The 18,867-nt window shown below is 35.7% G+C and overlaps 3 protein-coding genes across 4 annotated transcripts; 1 reads left to right on the forward strand and 2 right to left on the reverse strand.

The window, feature by feature from the left end:
- Window positions 1–2,171: 2,171 nt before the first annotated feature.
- LOC109244821 (pyruvate dehydrogenase E1 component subunit alpha-3, chloroplastic-like) lies at window positions 2,172–6,061 on the reverse strand. The gene is made up of 3 exons (XM_019411973.1): window positions 5,646–6,061; window positions 3,667–4,447; window positions 2,172–2,695 (listed from the first exon to the last, which is right to left on the reverse strand). The coding sequence occupies exons 1-3, from the start codon at window positions 5,892–5,894 to the stop codon at window positions 2,418–2,420; spliced, it is 1,308 nt and encodes a 435-aa protein (XP_019267518.1). The 5' UTR covers window positions 5,895–6,061; the 3' UTR covers window positions 2,172–2,417.
- Window positions 6,062–7,375: 1,314 nt separating this feature from the next.
- On the forward strand, window positions 7,376–15,042 carry LOC109244822 (zinc finger CCCH domain-containing protein 16). Of its 2 annotated transcripts, none has more exons than XM_019411974.1 (10): window positions 7,376–7,588; window positions 9,390–9,594; window positions 10,833–10,921; window positions 11,011–11,106; window positions 11,819–11,912; window positions 12,973–13,310; window positions 13,638–13,744; window positions 13,817–14,027; window positions 14,155–14,227; window positions 14,460–15,042. In XM_019411974.1, exons 1-10 carry the CDS (start codon window positions 7,545–7,547, stop codon window positions 14,496–14,498), a joined length of 1,296 nt encoding a protein of 431 aa, XP_019267519.1. In that variant the 5' UTR covers window positions 7,376–7,544; the 3' UTR covers window positions 14,499–15,042. The 2 variants fall into 2 exon arrangements, with proteins under 2 accessions (XP_019267519.1, XP_019267520.1); XM_019411975.1 differs by having other exon boundaries at window positions 13,823–14,027.
- Window positions 15,043–15,140: 98 nt separating this feature from the next.
- LOC109244823 (30S ribosomal protein S17-like) lies at window positions 15,141–17,820 on the reverse strand. The gene is made up of 2 exons (XM_019411976.1): window positions 17,490–17,820; window positions 15,141–15,757 (listed from the first exon to the last, which is right to left on the reverse strand). Exons 1-2 carry the CDS (start codon window positions 17,649–17,651, stop codon window positions 15,608–15,610), a joined length of 312 nt encoding a protein of 103 aa, XP_019267521.1. The 5' UTR covers window positions 17,652–17,820; the 3' UTR covers window positions 15,141–15,607.
- Between the last annotated feature and the right edge of the window lie 1,047 nt (window positions 17,821–18,867).

The raw sequence follows: 18,867 nt of genomic DNA on the forward strand, positions 1-18,867 counted from the left end.
TGCTTCTTCTGTCGTGGACGTAGAGGCACCCTTTCCGTGCGAGGTCGTGACGCTGTTGGGAGGTGCTGGCGAGCTGTTTCGCTTGGGAGAGGTGTTTGGTGTTATGTCCACACCCTCCGTTTCGTCTACTACATTAATGGTGTTGAGGAGATTGACAATGAGATCGGCTATCGCCTTTCTCTTTTACTATCCATTGCCTGCCATGTCAGATTTGTGCAAACAAAGATATACGATATTTTGCAAAGGTTTGTGCATACGTCCTTTTTTTAGATCTAGAAGAAACTAGAATTTTAACTAGAAAGTCCGCATAGACGGCGCCAAATTGTTTGACCAAAAAGTGTTAAACCTTTTTGTTAAACTAATCAAATAAATGATAATGGGTAAATTCTAGTTAAATATAATAAATCCTATATCCAAGATTGATGGATATCAATAATCTAAAAACCGCATTCAAAGCTATTAAATACCAAAAGGTGTTTAATGATATTGTTATGAAACAATAAGGGGATAAGGGCAAGCAATAAATATGATAAATGGGAATAAATGTAAATAGAGAGAATAATTCACTCAAATGTTCAATGAGGTGGATGATTCTCCCTCTGACAGTGATGTAAGGTAACCCAACGTGGGAATATAGGAAACTTTATCGGATCTGATGTGAGAAAGTTTGGGACAAACAACAAATCGAATCTTGTATAAAGATGATGTTTGTAGTTACTTGAGAGTCAACTTTTCTAGAGAGAGTTTATCAAATAAAATATTCTTCAGAATATTCCTTTAAAATATCTTATTGCTAAACTAGCCGTTTTGACCGATCTGAGTGCTCAACCTCGACCTTAGCTGCTCGGCTCGCCAATGTTGCTTCTTAAGCATGACCTCGGCCTAATTGATTCTTGATTGCCTTCTGTCAGGCGAGGTCCACTTGATCAGATTTCGACCCAGACAATGGGGCCAACATATAATATTAAATCAATTTTACGAAATATATACATAAAATATCCGCCCTTGGCCGAGCCTGAATTGGATTGGCCTTTTTGATCAAGACCAGACCAGTGGACATTTTTGTATGAGCAGATTAAGCACAAACAATTAAAAAAATTCGTTAAATTAATTATTATGGATGAAATTGCATGCATTATAATATGTGAATCACTTCTTTGCGAAAAAATAGAAACTTTGATAAGGAGAAAAGACATTATTTAAAAAATTCGGGGGGTTACAAGCCTTGTCCGAGCCTCAATATATATTACTCCCTCCGCTTTAAAAAGACTGTCTTAGTTACTATTTGGACAGTCAAAATATATTTTCTTTGACCATAATTTTTTTAGATACTTCCTAAATATTTTGATTTGTAAACTATTGTGACTTGTAGTATTTTTCATGTAGTTACCAAATATGTAATTTTTATTTTAATGAAATATTAAAGATTCTATGCCTGAATTTCACACCAAACATTGACTAAAGGACTAAATGTTTTAAATACTCAGATATTAGGAAAAAATTGTTTTAATTTTTTTTTATTTTTACGATCGTGTGAAGCGCGAACAATTTCAAATGGTCTAAGAAGCTTTAAGTTGTTTTCTGAGATAAAACATTGAGAGAGTGATGCACGAGTCTGATGTTTTGAGTACTTGCCAAGCAAATGGAAGATTCCAAAAGCAAGTGCTTATTCTAATGTTACACATCAACCAGTTGAAGGCTTCCAAATTGTTGATAAAGTTCCACAGCTTATGCTTAAACACGCAATTAGAGGGACCCCTTTTAATCACATTCATCGGTGAACAAGAATGACGGACTTTCTAAGAAGAGATCACGCAAAGCAAATTTAATTGCACTTTGGATCTGCAGAACAATTTGAAGTATAAGACCTTGGAAATAGGAGTTATGGATCAAAATCCCGTATAATCCTTCCTCAAAAGGAAATATCACTTTTTTATAAGCCAACTCCCGCCCTCCAGGCCCAGGGTAGGGGTAAAGATGCGTATATCTCACCCTCCCAGACCCCACTTGTGAGTGAGAATTCACTGGGTTTGTTGTTGTTGTTGTTGTTTTATAAGCCAATTCCCCTCTTATCTCTTAAGAAGTAAATCCCACTATACTAGACTGTAGGCTTGACATTAAAAGTCTCAACCAGCAAAGTAAACAACCATGCCAACCCAAGAAACTAGAGATTCACAAGCAATGAACGTGAAAAGCAGGCGAGGCCTTTCAGATTTTGTTGTTCATGATATAGTACAATTTGAAAACTATATGAGTAAAAAACGAAGACAAAACCCTGACATAAATTGAACAATAAAGTACCTTAGTACCATTTTTCTAACATGAAAGACAGCAAGACATATGTAGAAGAGCGATTAGTAATCACTAAAGTAAAAGAAAACCTGATATCATCAATTACTGATAGTGCCTTGAGACCTCTAGACATGAGCAGTGCCTTCAGTGAATTTGGGATCCTCACATCTGTACCTTCCATCAGGCCCAATTCCAAAGCCCCTTGGATCGGCAAATACGTTCTCTAGCAGCTGGCTACGAACAGGATGAGGGCTTTCATCTGCAAACTCAACAGCATCTTCAACCAGCTCATCAATCTTCTTATCAATGGCCTTCAGCTCCGCTTCATTGACCAGGTTGTTCTCAAACATATACTTCTTCAAGGCGCTGATAGGATCTCGTGCAGCATAGTGGTTCTTTTCAGCTGCCAAGACAAATAGATTAAGGTCAAATAAATGAAATCATTGGCTAACATACAACAGCACAAGATAACAGAATTCAGCCGCTTATTATCTAAAGGTCTTTTATTTAATTAAATTTTGGATATATACATCTTTCACAGTACAGAAAATAGGGGTTTACTCTTATATGGAAGCAATAAAGATCAAAGGGCGAAAGCATTCATTGCACACAAATTTGTCATACTCCAAGATGATCAAAATGCAGCATAATGGTTCTTCTCACAATGCTTATGCCTTACTATTTCCATAATTTTCAATCAATTTTCAATATCCAACATGATCAAAATGTAGATATCATGTTATTCACTGTTTCGGTTTCTTCCTACAAACAGTAATATACAAAAGGTTCTGCATTTCATCAATACATAAGCACATTGACACCCAGTATAGTTCAAACAGGTTCTTTTTGTACTACCAAGCAATTCAATAAATAATCGACTATTTCAATTATTTACAGATCTACGTATACTTTTGTTGTATCAAATCCAATGCACTGTCATAAACAAGGACCGAGATGGTACTTCTGTGACAAGTCATCAATGAAAGTATTTTCATGATGAAATATTAAATTCTCAAAGATTATTTTGACAAATACAGAATACTGATATGCCAAGAAAGCTGAAGCTAGTATAGTAGCTGAAAGCACTTCACCACAAAAAGGGTCAAAGTGTAGTTAAACCACAGTTAATCAAGTCTTCAGAAAACCTACCTGAGTTTTGTGCAATAGACTGATAGCATACAAATAGCATGTAACAGTTAATACATTCAACAATTTGAAAACGTATGCTAAAGCCAGGCTCTGGTTTTACTAATTCCAGTAGCAGCAGTAAAAATTAGACACAAAGCTGAGTGGATTAGGGAAAAGGAAAAAAAAAAAAGGCAAAACTAGACAGGGTTAAACAACTATACAGAAGAAGAGGATTAGAACGCTCACCAGGGTCACGAAGCTCATCTGGATCAGCCAAAGAGTGTCCTCTAAACCGGTAGGTCTCACACTCAACAAGAGTGGGACCGTCACCTCTCCTAGCTCGGGCAACAGCTTCCTTTGCTACCTCCCTCACCTTCAACACATCCATGCCATCAACGTGAACTCCAGGCATCCCGAAGGCGGGACCTTTCTTCCAAATTTCAGGATCAGAAGTTGCCCTCAAGTGGGACATGCCAATTGCCCACAAATTGTTCTCAACAACAAAGATAATGGGCAACTTCCATAGTGCAGCCATGTTCAAACACTCAAAGAACTGGCCATTGTTGCAAGTTCCGTCACCAAAGAAGGCCATGGTTACATGATCACAGTCCGCCTCTTTCAGTACCTCCCTTTTATACTTGCTAGTGAAGGCGGCACCCGTCGCCACAGGGATACCCTCGCCAATGAAAGCAAAACCGCCAAGAACGTTGTGTTCTTTCGAGAACATGTGCATGGAACCACCTTGGCCTCTGCAACAGCCAGTGGTCTTCCCAAAGAGCTCGCTCATCACTTGACGTGCTGGAACCCCTTTGCTCAATGCGTGAACGTGATCACGATAAGTGCTAACCACTGAGTCCTCTTTCTTCAAGAGCTTAATGAAGCCAGTGGAGACTGCTTCTTGGCCATTGTACAAATGCACAAAACCAAACATTTTTCCCCTGTAATACATTTGGGCACACATGTCCTCAAAAGCTCTTCCAAGAACCATGTCCTCATACAACTCCAATCCTTCCTCTTTGGTAATTAACTAGATGGGACAACACAAACATAAAATTGAGTTAACATTTACAAAAAGTTATAAAAGCTTGAAACATTTTCAGTGAAGTGAATTTACACAAAAAAGAAAAAGATAACTACTCCCTTAGTCCCATTTTATATGATACTATTACAATTTTTAGATCTTGTCACAATTTTTCTCGTCTATAATGCACATGTTTAAATTACAAGAACCTTTAATATATCTTAGTTTACGTAGTTTCGAACAATATAATTTATGTTTTCAAGAAATTATAAACCAACATCCAAATTCACATAAAAAGTATATGCTTCCACTCCCGTACTCCATATCTCGTTGACTACATTTTATTGGAATTTATTTAAATATTTTTTACTATAAAAATTGATACTTCATGTAGTTTCAGAATTAATAAACTCATAGCCGAATTCACACAAAATTTAAATGATACTCCCTCTGTCCTAATTTATGTGACACGCTTTACTTTTTAGTCCCTCCCGAAAAGAATGATATTTTTCCATATTTAGAAACAATTTAACTTTAAAACTTCTCATTTTACCTTTAATGAGATGATATATATCCATGGACATGTCTATGGTATGTTTTAGACCATAAGTCTTTCTTTTTTAAACTCCATATCCAATCAAACACTTTAACATAATGTGGGACAGAGGGAGTACCTCATTTTCTGGGTAAATTATACAACACCATTGTAATATGACTCAGTTGCAGACACACCCCTGTATTTTAAAATCAAACACTTACCCCCTTGTACTATGAGAATCCTACAAAGATTTGATGTCTTAGTTACAAATACTGGAAATTCTACACAAATATAATGACTCAAAACACAACAGTGATTTAAGCAAGTATGACCCAATTGACAAAAATTAACATTAATTTTGACTAGAATTAGGAAAATGCAAGTAACAGAATGGAGACGATATAGAAACAATTTAACTTTAAACTTTGATATTTTGTAGCCACAGAAACTCCACCGCATGTTTTAGATTCCAAATTTGAAAAGCCTTTTTTTCTAAACTCCGTATCCAATCATACAACATATTCAATGAAAAATAAGCAGTAAATCATCAGAAAAACCACTTCAAAACACCCAATGATCCAAGCAAGCATGACCCAATTGGAAAAAATGAGCTCATAAGACAAAAATAAACATAAATTACGATAAAAATAAGGAAAATGCAAGTACCAGATTGGAGAGGGAGGAATCATTTTTGAGCTTCTTGTCTTTTACAACCTCGGAGACAGCAAAAACAGGTTTGGATCGACGTTGTGAGTGAGGAGGCGAAAAGGGTTTTTTTAAAGAGAGTTTATGGGTTGATCCAAGAAAAAAGGAGCTGTCTTTACTCAAAAGGGTATTTTTATCAGTGGATCTGGCACTCGAGTTGAGAGGAGGCAAAGGTTGTAAGAGTTTTGTAGCAGAAAATGAGGTAGCCATGTTTGGGGGAAAGATTTTATTAAGGAAAAATTGATGGATATGAAGATGAATGTGATTGAATTACAGAGGGAGTGAAGGATATATATATATATATATATAAAGGAGGGGACAAGAAGAAGAAGAAGAAGAAGAGAGCGGAGAAAACAAGAAGAGGGAAAGGAAATGTGGAAATAACCGTCACGAGGAGTTGGCCTATATAAGTATTTTCTTGCTATTTTTTCTAGGGGAAATGACATGACCCCTTTTTTTTTCCACTATTTATATTTTGATCCAGTAAAAGAAAAATTGTAGGTATTTGGACATAAAAATTATAATTTTTGAAAAAAAAAATAGTATTTAGAATTAAGTTGAAAAATGATATTTGGAGTTTGAAATTATATTTGAACACATATTTCATTTGAAAAAATAGTTTTGTCAGTGGAGAAGAAAGTTTCTTTGAATTTTTTTTAAAAAACTCATTTTCGAAATTTTTTTAAAAACTTACAAAATTTCATAGACAAACACATTTTGAAAAAAATATCGAAAAAAAAGAAATTTTATGGACAAACGGTCCTTCATGTATGTTGGTCAGAATTTTCAATGGTCGAAATTTTGTGCCAATTACATAAAATTATAGTGACCGTCAGAATTTGTGACGATCACTATAAATTATAGAACTATGGCAATTCTCATTATGACGAATCATCATAAGACTAGTCTAAAAAAATTTTTAGTAGATAGTGTTTTATTGTCAATTGTAATTTTTTGGTGTGAATTTAAATTATTTTAGCCTTAGAATTCATAACAAACTCTGAGTCAGAAACTAAAGAAAAACATTTTGTTCATTACTCCTTCCTTTCCATTTGGTGTGATATCTCGTAGCAGGAGGAAAAACATATTTAATTTTTCGTGTCAAAATGAACATAAATTCTTTAATTTCTTAAAATTATTAAGTATATATTCTGAAAAGTCAGAAAATTTAAATTATAATAACTAATATTTTTAAAAATTTAGAAAATATTAAAAAATTAGTGAAAGAAAAACGTCTTTGATTTTCAAATAATAATGTTAGCACATAATTAAAACTCTTGAGTCTTAATTATGCTAGTAGAACTTTAAACCCAAAAAAAAACATGTTTTGTGCTAGGACTATAATAGAGGAGGTAGTAGACATTATACTCTGGGTAAAAACTTATCCGTACCGGGTGTTTACACCAAACTAATAGATATATGATATGTGTCTTGCATATGGACTTCAATCATTTAACCATAGTAAATTACATACATTCTCATCTAATTAAATTAATTAACCATAGTGAGTTAATATAGTTTGGTGTAAACACCTGGTGTGGATAAGTATTTACCCGCTGTCTGAATAATAATAATAATAATAATAATAATAATAATAATAATAATAATAATAATATATAGATTATTATTTATTAAATAATACAGAACGACCCCTATACTTGTCTAAATTTTCAATTAGACGCTTTAAACTTTGTAGATCCTGTACCCCTCTGTAGTTATAGAAATACACTCTCAGGCGATTTCACTGGTCAGTATTCCATAATTTCTCTCTATTCTTTACAGCTTACGAACTAAGAAAGTTTAAAGCTGAGAAGTGAGAAAGGAGAATAGCGGAAGCTATAAGCAAAAAAGATTTAAGCTATGCCCCCAAGGAAAGAACCCTGCAGAAATTTTCTGCGTGGCAGGTATAAATTTTTTTTTTTTTTTTTTGGGCTTCACACACTACTTTATTTGTTATCATGTCCATGTATTTTAGGGTTCTTGATAAACCCCTTTAAACCTGCATTTCAAAATTCTTGATTTCCTTATATGTTGTATATAGGAGTAGAGTTGGTTTACAGTCAGCATTAAAATTAATTTTTTGTATTTTGTACTGGATTGAGCGGAATGAATTTAGAGAAGTTATATAACCGACCCAATGTAGCTGATTGATGGTTGTACTCCTCTTAATCGTAATGGCTGAATGATCTTAGCTAGTATAGCCAGTGGCGGAATCAAAAATTTATACAAGAGGATTCAAAAACAAAAATTTAGGATGTCACAATTGGGATTTAAGCGCATGACTAAAGCAACTTTTGTACACTATAATACGTGAATTTTTCATCATGTCAAGGGGATTCAATAGCTCGCATATAAGCAAAAAAAAATATAATTTATCCCCTATTTGCACAGTGTAATTTTTGACAAAAGGGGTAACCCCCTTCACCCTACTTAGTTCCGCCACTGAGCATAGCCCCCGAGCTTCAAGCTTTTTTTCGTTCTCTTGTTCTTCTTGGATTGGCAATATGTGTAATTTCATTGAAGAAATTGATATTGGGATACAGAATTATATTAGTTCATGTAAAGGATTGGCAAAAAATTTTAACTTTTGTTTTGTTTGATATGGCCTCTATAATTTTGTTACTTCTCTCCTGAAGCAAAAAATTTCTAGACAATGTTAATATTGTTTATGCATGAGATGATTTAAATGGAGTAATGTGGTCGGTGAGGATTCATATAGCTGACCCCAATTTGTTTGAGATTGAGGCATAGTTGTTGTAGTGTTAAACTGTTAATGTTGTTTCCAGTGAAATAGAAGGGAAAGAAAAAAATTGAGAAGAGACACTGTATTTCATATCGTGATGTTTACATATATTGTCTTATTTTCGTTTCGTATTGTGTCTTATTCTCATTCTCTGTTCCTTTCTTCTCCATGAAGATCAAGAATGTAAAATTAACCTTAGCTTTGATGGTATTTATTTGACTGCCAATGTAATTTTAGGGACTTGGAGTTGTGGTGTACAGTGGGACTGCTTGGGGTGTCTGTGGGTTTTTTATTTGGGGGGGGGGGGGGGGTAGGGTTGCATTTCTTTTCCTTATTACATAATATTGACCAAAGATGAATAATGATTGGTATGATATTCCATCTTAGAACTTAGAAAAAGGATTCTGGCGTGATGTCTTCGAGAGTAAAAATGACCTGTTTAACTTAAAAACCAGTGTTGTCAAAGGCTCATTTAAGGCGCGCTTAAGCCCTGAAGCTCAGAAATCTCAGGGAGAGCGCTTCACCTCGCTTAAGTTGTGCTTCAACCTAAGGCAAGGCACTAAGACATGCACCTCAGTGCCCATGAGTTTTGTCGTAAATCAAGCGGTACTAAACAACAAACACAATAGGAAAATACATGTATTAGCTGTAAAAGAAAACATTATGAATGATTTTGTTACTTTGTTCTTGAATTGCATATATCTATATATATATATATATATATTTCTCCTTCATTGCACCTTTTTTAACTAAAGCCCACACTTTAAGTACTCTTTTCACTTAAAGCCCCAGCAAACCTAGAGCGCTTTTTAGAGTGTTTCGCCTTTGACAACACTGCTTAAAATATAGAAACTATTATTCAGATTAGTAGTTTTTGATTGAAGTCGAGTAATCCTTGTTTTGACTAGGTTCCTTTGTGAAAGTATGTAGAACAGGATCTGATCTCTGTCTTATTCATCCAGCTGTCAATATGGTGAACGTTGTAAATTTCTTCATGTTGCCCAACAACAGCCGAAGCCAAATCCATTTGGGTTTGGCAGCCAGCCCTCTAATTTACAGAATACGAATCTGCAGCAAACTAAGTCCAACCCTTATGGTTTCGGTGTTCAGAACAACTTCCAGCCTAGAGGGTCCAACGATCTGGGGCCCAAACAGAGTCAATATAAGGTACTTTAGCCGTTACTCTCTAATTATAGCTAGTTGCTGCGGATATATAATATTTATTTACTCCCTCCATCCCGAAAAGGATGATACTTTTTGAATTTCAAGAATCAAACGAGTTGTTCTTTGACCGCAGTTTTTTCATGTCTTTTAAACATTTTGAATTGTTAATCATATGATTTATAGTACTTTTTATGTAGTTTTCAAATATGTGAATTTTATTTCAAAAAACTTCAAGATTTTATGTCCGAATTTGAGGGCAAAATTAAGAAGTTTGACTCTCGAAATTCGAAAAGTATCATCCTTTTTGGGATGGAGAGAGTATTTATTTAATATAAATACTATGTTTTCCCAGTACCATTTTGAGGAGATTTCACTCCATATACTCAATTTACCTGCTAATACATGATAAAGGATAATGTTTCTCAAGAACCTATAGTCCTGGACACTAGAACTCATATCATTCTTTATCTGTATGTCTCAGAAGAAATGTTCACATGTTGCCAGTGTTCGATGTGATAGTACTTTTAGAAGTTGAAGAAATGATGGTGAATCATATAGATAAAGAATCGGAAAAATTAGAAGTGTGAAATTTACACGTCTGAGAAATTCATTTTACTAGTTTAAAGGCAGGCCTTGTATTTTGCTAAATAGGTATTAATAAGAATGTATTTTTTTGGGGTATACCATTTGGAAAAAGGGAGTACGATTTTGTTGAATGATGTAACAGCCCTTTTCATTTATTGAAAACGAACAATCATTAGCAAGACGTGCTAGGTAATTTCGTATGCTATTTGAAGCTTTTCTTTAAAAGGCTACCTTTTGGTTTCAGCAAGGGAAGAAGGTCACTGATGCTATCTTCAAACGAAAAAATCGCATTAACCTAAAGTAAAGGTTGATCAATGGAAACTCATGGAGTTGACTATTTTTTTTATTTAAGTTTATGGAGCTTAATATTTATTGTTTTGTTTTTGTGGTGAGTTTTCTACTGCTAATAGTTACATACTGGCGAAAATATATGTGTATGGTTTTGCTGGAACTTTCTGTATTATTCCTTTATCTGATTACATGACATATTTATGTGATACTAGGTATTGACTTGTGCATGAGTATGTGTAGGTTCAATTCTATCCAGTTTTCTAGGTTCTATGAAGAATTAAAATGAATGGATAGATGATGCATATTAACCCTTTTTGTCGAAAATGGTGCATATTAACTCTGTTTATCCTCTTTGTTGTTTTTAGCCTTTCGAAAATAAGTGGACTCGTTCTACAAGTACCAACAGTTCTTCATCGCGGCAATCTGACAATCAGCCTGTAGCACCTAATCACACGTGAGTTCTTTGTGGCACAACCCTTTCTGTTTTGTGTTTAGCTTTATGGTTTAAATGGAATTAAATGTTTGGTTCTGCTACATGTGCAGCTGCACAGATTCTGACTCATGCAGACGCCAAATTATGGAAGATTTTAATAATGAGAAGCCAATGTGGTTGCTTACATGCTATGGTCATCGTAAAAAGTATGTTTCTAGATCTTATCTTCACTTGACGCACTTTGAGTTTCTCTCATGAATAAGATCTAGTGAAGATTATGCCTTTTTTGTTTGGCGAGTCATCCAGCTTCTTTAATTAGTATTAAGATCCCCAACCCTCTCATTTATTTTCGAATTTGAATACTCATCCAGCTTCTTAAATTATTATTGGAAGTTAACGAAATGGAAAAATGAAGATCTCTAACCTTCACTTTCGTTTGCCAATTCATGTACGTTCATCTCTTTTACTACTCAAACAACGAATCATGCATTAATACAAAAACTAGTATAATTTGTTATTTGTGTTTTTCATCAACTATTACACCCGTATTTGTTCTTCTAACTTGTAATTGACGACTTGGTAACTTGTCTTTGGAGATGACAATTTTTCAAATCTTAGACTCCTTGTCTGAGGAACTTTGGTTGGAGAAGTGATTGCATCTTCCTCTTCTTGCTATCCAGGTTTTTCAAACTAAACCATCATACGCAGTTCCCTTGTTGCAACTCTTCGAGAGAGCGTCCTCTTAGTTTATACTCTCTCTATTCTAAAACTAAAAAGGAAAACTAAAAGAAGCAAATTTTTATTCTATGGACCCCTGCATATATCTGGTGGGCTTAGGTTCTTGTTCTATCTGCATTGCCTGTTTCATGAACTAGATCATAGAGATTGATCAAGAGCTGCAACTTCTTTTGTATGCAGCGGTCCATGTGATGTTACCGGTGATGTTAGCTATGAAGAGCTACGAGCAGTAGCATATGATGATGCAAAACGTGGACAGAGCTTGATGTCTATTGTAAGACACCACCTTTGCTGCCTTCTTTTGCTCTGTATTCTCGGCTGATACTGTTCGATGCAATTGAAAATTGTTGGTTTCATATCTGTATATATGCCTTAAATGAAACTTGTTCTCAAAATTCAAGCAAAGAATTTTATCTTATCGGGAAGGAAGACTTCTAAGTGAAGCAGAGTGCTTTAGATTAGTTAGAAAGAGGGCTACATTAACACGATCAAGTTTTTCCTCTTCCATGACCTGGTTGAGTTTCTTTTCTTCCTTCCTCCCTGAAAATATGTTGAGAGAGGAGCGAGTTCACTTTGAGTAATGATTTCTAAAATTTTGCAGTTTGTTTTTTGGGAAGGATAGTGATGATACTTTTGATATGCTTAGTGCAAATGATAGATTTTCGTAGCGCGTTGATAAGGACTATCTCAGACTTTCACCCACCTCTGTTATAATTTGCAAACAAAAAGACACTTGCCATTTAAAAAGTAGACCATTTCTGCCCTTTGCCTCCAACTTGGCAAACAGAATCCTTGTTGACATTTATCATCGACACATAAGCTGACACGTGGATGACATGTATGCTGACACGTAAGGCCCTAGAAAACTTGTCAGCAGAAGCTAAATCTCCAAAGCCTCCCCTTTAGACTGTTATTTATAGTCTCAAGTTTCTCAACCCCAAGCCTCCCTTTCTACTGGCTTCATCACCTTTTTTCATTTTACTAGGTCATACTTGAACCTTCCCACTTGAGCTAGATGTACCTGCCTTTCTATCCCAAGTGGATTTTCCCGAGTTTGAGCAGGCTACGGTTCCATTGGTGCTTCCATATGAAATTCTCACCTTATCTTGGCTCACTTCTTTTACTATCCAGGGAAAAGATCATAATTGCTGTTTCAGATTTGTATAGGTTACTTTGCACCGATTTTCAGTAGACCTTTTGCTAGGGCTGGAACTGCCTTGGTGCCAATCTTTGACTATCTCATTACTTATCAGTAAACTCTATCATAGTCTTCGTCTAAAAGCATCTTATGGTCTTGCTTTAACAAACTGTTTTCTGTCGTCGTGTTAATGCAGGTTGAGAGAGAGAGGAACATGCTTAATTCTAAAGCAGCTGAATTTGAAAATCTATTGCGGAACTATGTAGCTCCATCAACTTCTGTTCCTAATGCTCAAAGTCCTTTTCCTGGTGCCGTGCCAAATGCCTCATTGAGTGGTCAAAGTCCTTTTCCTGGTACCGCGCCTAATGCCTCATTGAGTGCTCAAAGTCCTTTTCCTGGTACAGCGCCTAATGCCTCATTGAGTACTCAAAGTCATTTTCCTGGTGCCGCACCAAATGCATCGTTGAGTGCTCAAAGCAGTTTTCCTCCTTCAGCCTCAAGTTTTAGTCAGTTGGGAGCTTTACTGAATACAGGGTTAGAACTGAAGCATGATTATTACCTACATTAGTGCATTTAGACCAAGTTTTTTGCTTCTTTGATAGGTAAACTTTAGTTATAGCAAACCAGGAACCAAGTGCTGGACATTACCATTAGGACGTTTTCCTATTACAAAATCTGTTAGAAAAAGCGAGCACTTGTTCTCATGGTTCTCAGGTCACTTCATTGACCACTAAGCCACACCCTTGGGTAAAAAAAAAAGCGATTATTTTTCTCTCACACGTGTAATTTCGACCATAAATCTGCATACCACTAGTGATTTGGCTTTTACCAACTTCTGACTACATTTTTTCTAATTAACAGGGCATCTGCTCCACCAACTAATACATTTGGGCAACCCAGTCCCCTTGGGAACTCTGTTAAGACATCAAGTTCTTCTGGGGCAAATGCTTTTTCATTTGGGAATGCAGGTGACATAACGCGGTTTTCGAGTGTTATCAATTCGTGATTATGTATTTTATTTAGCTAGACTTTGTTTGCAGGTTCAGGTTCCTTTGGCTTCGGAAGCCAAGTCACTTCCCAGTCACATCAAAGTCCTTTCACTCCCAGCAATATTTCAGCAAGTTCTGAGAGGAACCTTTCTACCTCAACTACCTCTCAACATTTTCCTAATCCCTCTGGCGGCCAACTTCCTACTCCTCAGGGGCATTTTTCTGCTTCATTTGCGGTGTCCCCTGTCAACATCAACTTGACGTAAGTTCAAAGCAGTAGTTACTTAACTTACCATAAAATCATCAAATAACTTGATTTTCACATTTTCTGTGGAAATATTAAATGGTAACTTACTGATGAGTTTCTTTTGGGTGTTCTTGTTTTGCAGGAATGCTGCATCAACAGAGGAATTCAGTGGGGATAACAGCATTTGGACAAAGAAGGAATGGAAAATTGGGGAGGTAACATATTTTCCTTGCCTTGGGCATCTTGAATCAAGATAGCTTATAGAAAAAACACTAAATATAATAAAAGTAAAAATTACTTTCCTTGAAAATGGGGAAGATGGTGCATCCGCAAGCATATCTACCACTGTATTTGATTTAATGCTAACGTAAAACATTAAAGTAATAATCTTTATAACATAAAAAGAATTCCATAGTTCGTGTTTTTTAATTCTTGTTGCTTTTTCAGATTCCAGAAGAAGCACCCCCAGACAAATATATCTTTTAGGATTGCTTCTGGCACCTGCCTATTGAAGGTTGTCAGTGTAAATTAGATACAGAAGAAACTTCTTTTTCTTGGCGTGGTTCATTGTTGCAACAGAGAGAATTTTGGTGATGAGATGAAGTTCCTACGTCATTATTCTTGTGGAAAGGGTCTTACTATATCTTCTCCCTTTATACACTTCCAGAGAGGGGTCAAATATCGTTTTCTCAGCTGTTGAAAGAGTTGTAATATCATCAAGTTGTGAGCTTGTATAAGCTATCTGCTATCAGTTGTGTGACAAGAAAATGTGGGATCAAATTCATTTTAGTTTGTAGGCGAAAAGAGGAAACAAGAAATTGATAAGATCAGTCGCGATATTTTTTTATTACTGTTATTTGAGAAGGTATAGTGGCTACCCAAATTGCAGTTACTACGAGTATCAAAATTTTGTTTTCTCAAGTTGCCAATTCATTTGCATTGTATTTTCTTTTTCTTGGATGTACAAATTAGAGCAACTCATAAACTAACTTTACCAATATGCGTCAAGAACAATCCTCACTAGCTTATAGCAGCAACTCTCCTGCAGATTTTGATACTGTAGATTTGTACAGCAACATGATGTTCTGCTCAGAGGTAGTAAAATGTGTGCTGTGCAGTGCATACTCGTGAAAATACTTTCACCAATATATAACAAGCATCGGGGAAAAAACAGACGCTCTGTTACTAAGTTTAAGAGCTATGAAGACGCGTAATTCAGACAAGATTCACAACAAAATGATGAAACGACCTTCATAGCCGGTAATGACAGTAACAATGGAAAAAGACGACAAGGCAATTGCAGGACTATAATATTCAGTTGCTTAACACCCTCGAATATCATAACTCCTATCGTCTTATAGTCTTCTACTAACTCCTACTTTGGCTGTTTGGGTCTATTCACCACGCAGACCATGTTAAACCTGGAAATCACCAGCTTCCAACTGGAACTAGTCTTCAATCTAGTTGGTCAACCCTAAAACAGCAGTTGGCATGTTCCCGTTTCACAATAGTGGACCAAAAACACCAGAAAGTTGAAAATAGGATTTTGTTCTGGATACACAAGGCGAAGTGGAGATAATACTTCTCTTTCAACTCTAACTAGCGTTAGGAGACACTTCAGTCTTGTTGACCGTCTCAGTGGTAGTTCGTGCTGAAGGAGGTACATAAATTCTTGCTCTTTTCAATATTTCAGCAACAACCCAGTGCTTACGCTTGCTCAGTGGTCTTGAATGATCCAACTTAACCTGAAATTGGAATTTCATCAAGTACTCAACATCTTATTCACAGATTACACCAAATCTAGCTACATTTGAGAGTTATTGATCGTAAATAAGCAAGCGGGAAGTAAACAGAATGAGTCCACGGTAAGATACAATGCAATGTACACAAAGGACGTAATTTAAAGTTCTAAGTGCGATGACATTGAAGGATTAAAGTAAATCATCCTGACAAATCAGTTCGATAAAAGAGTTGCACTCGCTGCAGCTATATATTAGTAAATAATAATTTGACGAAGGAAAAAGTAAAAGAACCTTCAACCTTATACCAAAAAAAAAAAAAGAGCAAAAGAACCTTTAATCACATGATGCAAAGATATACATCACTTACACTTAAAATTCACCAAGTCTCTATCTGAATCCTCACATCTTTCCCTCAACTTAAAATAGATTCATCAGGGTTTTCCTTACCGCCACAGCGCCACTCCCCTTCTTTCTCAATCTCGTGGTTAAAAGCGTTTTTGATACTTAATAATATTCCAAGGGGAAGTCTCCCCTTTTCTCTCTTGTACAACTCCAGGTGTAATATAATCAGAGATGCCATAAACAGAAGTTACAGAACACATCAATCAACCACAACACAATCCCAAATTAATTGCAGCCGTTATATAAATCCCAACCAGTTCCACTCTAATTTAGTCTTCAGAGGTGTATCATAATTCGACTATAACCTTCAGCAAACCCCAATCCATAGTTGGGGCCTGGAAATAACACTATTCACAAAATTTCAACTGAAAATGAAAAGGACTTCACCAACTTCATACACCCGCAAACAGGCACAGATGATAGGAACACATCGCCAACAAAGAATTTGGATAAAAATGAAGCTTGAGTCTAGGCATGCGTAAATTTAGGTGATTATTTTTCATTGAAGCAAACAATTATTTTGGAGTCTAATAACCAATTCTCATATGAGTTCCCGATAGTTAAATCCATATACTAGGGCCACTTTTGATTCTACAATATTTTCTGCATTAATGACTCCAGATTCTCTCATTTCATATATAGATATTTTCCTTCCCGAGTAAGTTGACCGTGAGCTTTAACAATATATTGAAGAATGAGCGGCAAAGCGATTGATCAAGAAAGATCTTTTCTTCTTCTTATATATAACATTGTGTTTGGATCTGCATATGTTTGGTAAAGATTTTGCGAGTTTACAAGCTCATAATTTAGTACGCTTGAATAATCAAAGACCAAAATAACATCATCAGCAACATTTCCACTAAAAAAGACCAGTTTTTTCACCAACTTCATGTACCCACTAAAAATGGCCAACCAAGAATTAGGAAAATGAAATTAAAATCTATAGTGAGTGTAGATATGGGTAAATTTAGTTGCTTTTGCCTTTTTGGGCTTTGAACACATTTGGTCGGTCCAAAATAATTACAGCCGCTAGCCAAATACACAAAAATATACACTGATTGTATATTATATATAAATTATTTATTAAATACAGAAAATATACATTTGCAAGCTATTATTTTGGGGAGCGGCTACACTGTGTAGGTTTCTCTCTTTTCTTTCTTTCTTTTTTTTTTTTTTTTTTTTTGCATTGAAACAAAATTTATTTTGAAGTCAATTGGTAGTTCACAAGCTCAGAATTAATCTGCACAAGCTCAAGTAATCTAAGACTAAACAAACAGAATAAAAGCACGCACGCGCACACATACACAGAGAGTGGGAAAAAGTAGATTACGCGATCACCGATATTGCACTCGTTCTTCTCGTCATGAGCCATGAATTTGGAGGTGCGCTTAACATATCGATTGTAAAGCTTGTTATGGAAGAGCCGATCGACTGCCACCACAACTGATTTCTGCATTTTGTTCGACACTACTCTCCCTACCACCGGCTTCATCGCAATACAGTGCTAAAACCACCGTCTACGGCCTAAACCCTACTATGTCGACTGTGACGACGCCGTTGAATTTGAAAAGACTTCGTTTTTCACTAATCATATATTGGTGATGTGCACCATCTTCCCTTAAGTTTTCAATAAGTGGCTTTTAGACCCATGTAATTTGTTTTGCTGTACATTATCAACCCTTGTTATTATAAAGTTGGGGGAGAGGAGATCAGGATACCCACTTTAAAAATAATAATTACTCGTACACGGTGAAGTATGTTTGAGTCAATTTAGGCGTCTATTTCATTAGTTACTTACTATTATCTTATATCGGTACGAATGTCAAGTAACTTTACTTACCAAGACTTAAAAAGAAAATAAAAAGAGATCATCTAACATTGTTTTGTCCTTGATAGAGTCTTGCACGTATCATTAAATAATGTATGAAATATTAGCTCAATTTTTCACGTAATTATGGTAAACTAACATGACTTGCTACATGCATCAAATTCAAGTTAATTAAACCCGTCCACTTTTGAGTGAAATTAACAAATACTATGTTTACCCTTAAAATCGGATAACAATTAAACTCATAAGTGATTTTAAGGACATGTGATTTCACTTGGCACAAACTGATAAATATAAGAATTAACATTAGGAATTAATAGTAAATAGAGCAAACCAATGTGGTGAACAATTATGGCCCTCGAGCTAAACCGTCCTCAAACCAACTAAGTAACCTATTGAAAAGTATGAACCGAACAACAGAGCTTGCAGGAGAAAAAATATAATATATTGCTTTGATATGCGTGAATGTATGATGACTACAAAATGATTAAGACCCTCTTTATATAGTAGAGGAATCTTACTTATGGTATAATTCTAATTACAGAAGCAAATCCCATGATAGGCTAAATAACCGATCACAACTCGATACGTGCCGAGATTTTCGCTACGATCCTTGCCCGATCACGGATATCTCGGCTTTCTGTTATTCGACGTAGCGGGCTTCCTTCGATCTTGCTCGATCTCTTTCTCACTTCGGTCTCGATCTTGATCGGCCATTGATCCACGAGCTTACCAATCCATCTCCGTACCACGTTTCGATATAACCGAGGCCGAGCCTTGATCTTCCTTCCCGATTTCGGTTAGTTGTACAAAATTAGACAAGCCGGATTTTGATCGTATACAGATAGTCCCCTCATTTTTTTGGAGTGCAATGACAAGA

This window comes from Nicotiana attenuata, unplaced genomic scaffold (genome assembly GCF_001879085.1).
Source record: "Nicotiana attenuata strain UT unplaced genomic scaffold, NIATTr2, whole genome shotgun sequence".
Classification (NCBI taxonomy): Eukaryota; Viridiplantae; Streptophyta; class Magnoliopsida; order Solanales; family Solanaceae; genus Nicotiana; species Nicotiana attenuata.